Source organism: Metopolophium dirhodum, chromosome 1 (assembly GCF_019925205.1).
Source record: "Metopolophium dirhodum isolate CAU chromosome 1, ASM1992520v1, whole genome shotgun sequence".
NCBI classification, from domain to species: Eukaryota; Metazoa; Arthropoda; class Insecta; order Hemiptera; family Aphididae; genus Metopolophium; species Metopolophium dirhodum.
Window position 1 is genome coordinate 78,501,179 of NC_083560.1, and position 8,246 is coordinate 78,509,424.

The 8,246-nt window shown below is 29.4% G+C and overlaps 1 protein-coding gene across 1 annotated transcript; it reads right to left on the reverse strand.

Annotated features, from left to right (window-relative positions):
• Positions 1 to 682: 682 nt before the first annotated feature.
• LOC132934221 (tyrosine-protein kinase transmembrane receptor Ror2-like) lies at positions 683 to 7,497 on the reverse strand. The gene is made up of 7 exons (XM_061000498.1): positions 6,693 to 7,497; positions 5,609 to 5,796; positions 5,264 to 5,531; positions 3,430 to 3,672; positions 3,108 to 3,349; positions 2,863 to 3,018; positions 683 to 2,799 (listed from the first exon to the last, which is right to left on the reverse strand). The coding sequence occupies exons 1-7, from the start codon at positions 6,766 to 6,768 to the stop codon at positions 1,954 to 1,956; spliced, it is 2,019 nt and encodes a 672-aa protein (XP_060856481.1). The 5' UTR covers positions 6,769 to 7,497; the 3' UTR covers positions 683 to 1,953.
• Between the last annotated feature and the right edge of the window lie 749 nt (positions 7,498 to 8,246).

Below are 8,246 nucleotides of genomic sequence, written 5' to 3' on the forward strand. Positions count from 1 at the left end.
GCCAAGGATATTTTATAATATTATTATTGATACGATAGCTGGCAAGTTGAATTATATTATTTATTAATAAGATACTTTAGAAGTGTCTTGAATAATATTTTTAAAATATAACACAAAACTAAAACTGTTCTTCTTCTAATATCTAATTTCGTCCAAAACTATAGAAAAATGTTTATCAATTTGTATTTTTAATATTATTCAACTGCTATCGTCACAATATATCAAGAGCCTTGAAAGGCGGCCCTAATTGTATTAAATTTTCACGCTTTTTGACCCAACGAATACAATTTTATTAACGTTAATAGAAAAAAAAAATAAAAAATTGGACACTAAAAATGTCTGTAAACACCTCAAACTAAGTGAAAATATTTTTAAAATGTATAGCGTATAGAAAATGCTAATCTAATCATTCGATGATAATCATTTATTTTAGAACTACACCAAAAACCTAAAAAAATTAAGTTTTAATTTAATCAAATTTACATTTGACTTATCTATTAATTAAAATAAACATGTAAATTGTACAGGTATATATAAAATGAAAAGTAACAAATAAAAAATGATAATATTATTAGGACTACGCTAACTGCTCAGAATCGTTTTTTTTAACTAATATAATTGTTGGACAGTAATATTTAAAGTTATGAACAATTGTGTATTACGATAGATAAAAGAAAAAATATTTAGCAAAACTTTTACTTTATTGTATGTACATAAATACATAATTGTATGTGTTTCAATAATCACATTTCTATAAAATTAGGTTTCAAATACAATGAATTGTACAACAACCAAATAAAATTAACTGAAGAAAGCAATACAAGTGATAGCTGATTCCATATTTTATACATCTGTTATATACTCGGTTCAAAATGAGACCGGACTTCGGTGGCCAAGTTGTGCGCATGGGCGTGGCTTATTTCTTCGGCTCGGCCTAACACGTGATCTATGGTAGTGGAGGCGCCTGACCGTCGCGAACGAAAACTGGTCGCCGCCGAGGTCCGGTCCCATTCTGAACAGAGTATATAGGTACTTAAGTTTGTGTTTGTTTATATATGTATTTTATTACATGTAATTAAATTGAGTTGTTTCAACTTTTAATACTTAATTCATATTTTATAGTTGTCGTAGCGTTAAACAATAGTATCATTATAATATAATATATATTTATGATAAAATTTAAAAATGTGCGTTGAAGTATTTAAAATAAAATCAATGTTTTATTTACATATAAAATAATTACAGTATTACTTATGTCACTTATTATTTTCACACAAAATAAGATAATAATTAATTAAAAAACAAATAATTTAATATTGTAAGATTCAAAGCTAAGTTAATTTCTTAACTAATTTCATTTTGTCAATCAATATGACAAAAACACATGACACGATTATTAGATAGATAATACATAGTAAAAGAACGACTAGTATACGCCTACAGAGTACAGATATTAACTAAAACAAAAATATTTTAAATTGTACAGATTATCAAGAGTTAATAGTAAAAATCAGATTGTTGCCAACAATCAAACATTATTTTTGGCAAACTTACTTCCTGAATTAAAATTAATTTACAATATTATTGTTAAGTATTAAAAAATATTTAAGAAAATATAATATATTAATATATTATGTGGTAAGTAAAAAAATTTAAAATAAACGTCAAATAATATTGTTTGTGTAAAACTTTCTATTTATGAAATAAAATTAAGTGCTTAGAGGAAATAAATCAGCAAAAATAAAATACTATTCTACTAAAACAGTCTTAAAAAATGATTTTATCAATGATATAAACAAAATTATTGTCATTGAGGAAGTAAATTAAACATTTTGATTGTTTAATATAATATGTATACAAGATGTAAATTGTTACAAAATAAGACAATGATATAAAATACAACATAGCTGAATAATTGTTTTCCACATATTATTGTATAAACATTTCAATAAATCATAAATGGGCATGTGAAGGCAGACCACCATTCATACGGCAAACAACTTCTTGTCGAACATTTTCTAAAGTTTGATAAATTGTACGGAAAGTAGGACGTGAATCAGGTTTTCGACTCCAGCATTGTTTCATAAGCTCATATGCCAATTTTGGAGTATTTTCAGGACAATTCATAACGTTGCCATCTTTGATGAATTTAACGACTTCTTCGTGTGTCATGCCATAATACGGTTGAAGAGCAAAAGAAAAAATCTCCCAAAGACACACACCAAATGCCCAGACATCTGATTCAACTGTATATTTATTGTAAAGAATGCTCTCTAAAGGCATCCATCGAACAGGTATGGCATCATGTTCATCACCTTTGTAATAGTCTTGTAAATACATTTTCTGTGAAAGCCCAAAATCTGCTATTTTTACTGTCATTGTGTCATCGATCAAACAATTTCTGGTTGCTAAATCTCTGTGCACAAATTTTCTGTCAGATAGGTAAACCATACCAGAAGCAATCTGTTGAGCTATTTTCAACATATCCAAGTTTGTAAGATTTAAATCACGAAAAACATCACCCCTAGCTTCAGCTGAATGTACAATGTAATTGCTAGGTGCACATGAACGAAGAAATTCATTTAAGTCGCCACGGCCCATGTATTCAAAAAGTAAACACATTGGTTTACCTAAAGCACAAACACCCAATAACTTAACAATGTTAGGATGATCAAATTCTGACAATAGGCAAGCTTCTCGTTCAAAATCAACTTGTAGATCGTTTGAAGCTTCATCTTTTAACATTTTTACAGCGACCAATGTAAATTCTTCGTCTTTTAGCAGACCAGGTGCTTTGGCCTAGGAATTATAAAAAATTAATAAAATCAATAGGTATTCAAAAACATTTACTTTTTATCTCACCTGGAATACACGCCCAAATGCTCCTTGGCCCAAGTCTTTTACATATATTATATTGTTTCTGGGAAATTCAAGTTTTTCTAATTTTGGATTTGAACACATTCCATATTGATGATATGCAGAATTACTTGGTAATTTATCTAAATCTATATCAACTTCCTATAATCAATATTGTGCAATGTCATTAAAAGTTTAATAATATAACAATATAGTAGATTATTATATAAAATATAACCATATATATTTACTCGAGTTTGTGTAGATCTATATGAAGTTTTATTAGACAACAACTTGTTGCACAACACTAATATTAAAACTGATACTAAAAGTATCAGAACTCCAACAATTACAAGAAATATGTGCAGATGTGTTGTTGATGTTTGATCAATAAAAGTTTCAATATGGTTTAAGATCATTGTAATGGTATTTATAGCCGTGTCATTATTAATGATATCAAGTTTTGTTTCCACTATTTCAGTTTCATTTTTATCTATAATTATGAGAATAAATAAATAAAATAATAAAGACTACAACACTTATATTATAGCTAGACAATAATCAAGGTCTTACCACAAAGGGGTACATCACATTTTTGCCATCTCACATCAGGATCCATAGTATAACACCACGGAGAAGATACTTCCCCTCCAGCATTTCGGCAATAATTTTCAGAATTCTGAACTTCAGGAAATACATTTGGTGGTCTTACAAATTCATGCGGAACTTTTGAATCCCATCTTTGACATGCCAAACCCGATTTAGTTACATTAATATATCCTTGATAGAAACGACCATTGCCACGAATACAATCAACTAAAAAATTAATTAATTCTCTTAACATTTTGAAAATAATCAAATATGATTCTATAGTAAAACTGTAAAAAAGAAATGTGTGAATTAAATTTTCGAACGAAAATGATAAAATAGGTACATTAATTAAGAGGATTGAAAGCAGTGATTTTCTGGCTTTATCTAACACACAAGCAACATAGAAATTTTCAGGCATTGTATATTTAATGTACTAGTTGATTTCATAAATTCTGTAAACTTATTTGAATTATTGTTAAACCTATTTGAGATTCCGACTTTTCCTCATCTTTGGTTTTATTCCTCTAACTTCTAAAAAAGTTTGAATTAAAGTAAATCTTATATTTAATTTTTGAGGAAGTTAAAACCAAAAATATAAGAGACAACCTCAAGAAGATCTTACGATAACTTCAATCCTGTTTTCATGGTTCTTATTGCTTCACTATATCAATTAGTATGTTGGATATACAACATGTCTAAATTTCTATGTTGAATATACGTTAGACAAAGAGAGTAAAACCACCTCTTATAATTATTTATTTACTATACATTTATTTTAACCTCTTTTAGAAATAAGATTTCATAAAGTAATATTCTAGAGCAAATTAAAAAAAAAAAACATTTTTAATATTAGTACAAAATAATATAATTGTGTATCACCATAAATCAGAAAAAAAAACTTCAGACAAAATTTCAAATATCTTTAAATAAGGAAGTGCCAAAATATTTCAAAAATAATTTAATTATGTCATGTGTTAGTAATTATTTTGAAAAGTATGGGGAATTAACTACTTTTAAAGATACGATCCCCAAAGTATAACCTGTTCAGTTAATCTTTGCCATCGATTTCGTTACAATTACTATCTTATAATGCAAAGTAATACCAATTGTGTTGGTAACTGTGAAGTCAGCCGATGGCCAAGATTAACTGGACGGGTTATACCAAAGATCTAATTTGCCAGTTAAATCTTAAATAATTTTTTCTCCTCAAAAACGCGAAGAGAGACAAAAAATGTTTATTAATTTTATTATTGTAAAACTAATATTATATAAATTGATTAATTGAAGACCTATCAATGAGATTAATTGGCGTATCTGTCTCTCTTGAACAATTTAATTTTTAATTTTTTTTTTTTTTATTGAGCTTGAGCTCGGCAACTAAGGCCATTAGCTATTTTTGTTTTGTTTGTAGGTTTTTTGGTGGTAGGGGAGGAACACGTGTTTGTTTAGGCAGAATTTTTGATTTGGGCACCTGTAGGTATCTGCCATGCCCGGATGGGGGATGGCGACACTTGTTCTCCGGACACCGTGACTTGCCCGAAGAAAAATGCCGCCCATGGCCGAGGTATTGAACCGGCGTTGGTGTGCGTCGCAACCGAAGCCTTAGTCCGCTTGGCCACTCCGTCATCCAATTTAATTTTTGTAACATACACTGATCTCATTTATTCTCTCAGAATTTAATAATTGTAGTTTATGAATAGGTACATTATTATTATTTTTTTTTTCATAATATAATAAAAAATAAAATACCTAATATATTATTTTAATTTAAAATACTAATAATTACATTCTTTTAATATAAAATACTAAAATTTACTTGTTATTTCATCTTGTTTTAGCTCTGTGAGCATGGCATGTGAGCATACAGGTTTACCATTCTGTGAGTTATGTGGTAGGTTCTCACAAAGTGGTAAAGAAAAATGTCCTTTAGATTTATAAAAAATTCCTCTTTGTTTATTTGCTTCAATCAATGCCCATTCTTTATAACAAAATAATTCTCGTACTGCAATACAATCTTCATAACAAAGTGGAAAATAAGATGTATCTTGATGACAATGAGGAAATGCATATAAACATAGAAGTTTCTAAAAAATTAAGATAAAGAAATTAATATAAACCTAAACTAAATATTAAACCTTAAGGAACTTAGAAAGATAAGTACTTCCGCTGCTGGTCTACATGTTTTTGAAAAGCTGGGCAACATTTCTTCCCATAGACCAGTAGTGATTATTTCATTTTGTTCACTTCCTTCATTTGTCAAAGTGTTGTTAAACCATATTAGAATTGAAGCATTTAAATATTTTCTACATATCTTCCCATTATACTGAGCACAATATCCACTAGGAGGATCTAAAAAAAACCAAATCATCAATTAATTTAATATTTAAATAGATATTAACTTAATGCTCAGATATTGTAACGTTTATATGTTAGCATTGTGTCAATTAATTTCACATTTTGGCTGTCAAAATATTTAACTTACTCGTAACACATTAGCCTATGTTTATTCATACAGTTACAATTTGAAAAATGAATTATTAAATAAAATTATAATATTAAGATAACTAAGTAGGCATATCCTATAGTTTAATATTTATCAAAAATTAATAAACATTGTATATATCTTATTTTTCTAATTTTCTATTATATTCAGAGTATGTGGACTACAATAGTATAATACATAATAATCCTAAGCATACTTATAAATATTGTTAAATTATATGAAAACTCATAAGCCAGTGTGACTGGGGGAGGAGCTAAGGGCATCACACTTTTATGAGAGCTTTACAGCTCAAAACCTTCACATTTTATAAATTCTGTAGGACCAAGAAGTACATACATACATTGTACACTTTTTATTTGTACCTACACTCAAAACATATTGAAACTACTTTTTATATATAGGTATTTAAAATGATTAAGAAACAAAAAAATACTTGAAAATTCTTCAATTTGTAAGTACCTACTTAGGTACTTATACATTTATTAGACGTCTAGGAAATTTAAAAATTATTTTTTTATCAAGTACCTATTTAATGAAATGAAATTAAGTTGATTACTAATAAAGTCAATTAAGAATTATCATTACATTACCTATGGAATCTTAGAGGTAATGAGGTACATAGTTGGAAATAAAAATGTTTTCAGCAATAATCTTTGTGTTCAATCAAACTTATTTATTCGATAATGAATTGTTAAAAATTGTATGCAACCAATTTTTACTAAGGACAGTAATTGGTACTTACTATTGACTTGTGTTGATTGCTTGACGAGTAATAACGATAATACGAACAATAATGATGTCCGTCTAATGAAATCCATTGGTTATTTTGTATTATTTTGTAACTGCATGTCATTTATAAATCGTTGAATATCGCCTTCTTGGACGTGTTTGCGTAGGGCACTAGGGCGTGCAATGTGAACGGCAGTCGTGTGCCAAAACAATTAGATTCTCGACCAGGTACCTAAGTCCCGTTTGTTTTTATCCCCGGCGGTTCGTATAGACCGTTGGCGACATCGACACCATTACAATAATTATGTCGACATTCGTCTAGCGTCGTCGGACCATCGTCGTCTACACCAAATCAACCGTTCAACGATAAAGCCGTCATCTGGCCGCCACCGCCGACAAACGAACGATTGACATTAAAAAAACGATTAATTGATAAGTATTAAAAATTATAAACTTCTCTACGCCGCGTAAACGTAAATGTTGTAATAGAAAATTGATTAAAATGTTATAATCACTAGCACAACAATTATAAAATAAAAGTAAATACTAAATAGGTAGTAATATTAATTATTAATAATATGCGTTCCGCCAACAATAATTGATAAAACAAAATGTATAAAGTCGGTCGATATTGATAAGCGTTATTGTGCGTATTCTGTGATACGACGACGCGGTGGAATCGTAGAAACTACAACAGTTGTAAACAGTTACTGTAAAGACGTCTATCATGGATGTAAAGATGTAATAATAATATTATTATCGATTCTGCGGATTGCGTACCGCCACAGAACAAATCTGAACAATGCGATACTGCCGGAGCGGGCCGCGGATCGACGACGCAATGTCGCAATGATATTATTCGTTTACTCCGGACGGCGGAAAACGAGTAACGACGACACTACTTCCCCGGTACCCATTCGTATTGCGTTGGCCGGCTATTTCTTCGAATACTGCCGTTGTGGACACGTTCGTGGTTATGTCTTATGGAGGTTTAACAAAGCTTACATTTAAAATGTGAATAGCTGGTAAATACATTCTATTGATATAGGTACGAGTGTACGACTACCAATACGAAGTTCCTCGTATGTTTATACTGGAATTGAAAATTAAAGTTGATTGGAAATCTACAATAAATTTTTATGAGCGCTCAAAGTAGGTAAGAAATTCGTCAAAATCGTGAACATTTTCAAATTAATTTGTAGTTGAAAATGTACAAACATTTTTAGATATTCACACCTAAGGTTTAAAATTGTAATACATAATATAACACTTATATAATATGTTGTACCTACTCAAAATAATTATAAAAAAGTAGGTCAGCGCATATCGGTGGTGGATGTTTGTCCATCGTCCCTTCGGGCCTCGAACAGGATAGTGTAATTTTACTGTATTCGATTTGAATGCAATGATTGCATTCGATAAAAATCGATTCTGAGCGGACGAGGGAATCTTTTTTATTTAATTTTATTTGTTTCTATGGTGAAATTGTGAATGGTGATAAATAAAGCGTTTTAAGAACAGCTTAAGAACGATTTATATAAATAGGTAATTTATAATTAGGAAATAT

Bases quoted from the DNA above. Each gene is read 5' to 3' on its own strand.
- LOC132934221 (XM_061000498.1), bottom strand. From the start codon at position 6,768: ATGGATTTCATTAGACGGACATCATTATTGTTCGTATTATCGTTATTA. The intron at 5,532-5,608 runs GTACTTATCTTT...TTAATTTTTTAG, and splicing joins CATGTAGACCAGCAGCGGAA to AAACTTCTATGTTTATATGC. The intron at 2,800-2,862 runs GTGAGATAAAAA...TATAATTCCTAG, and splicing joins CATTTGGGCGTGTATTCCAG to GCCAAAGCACCTGGTCTGCT.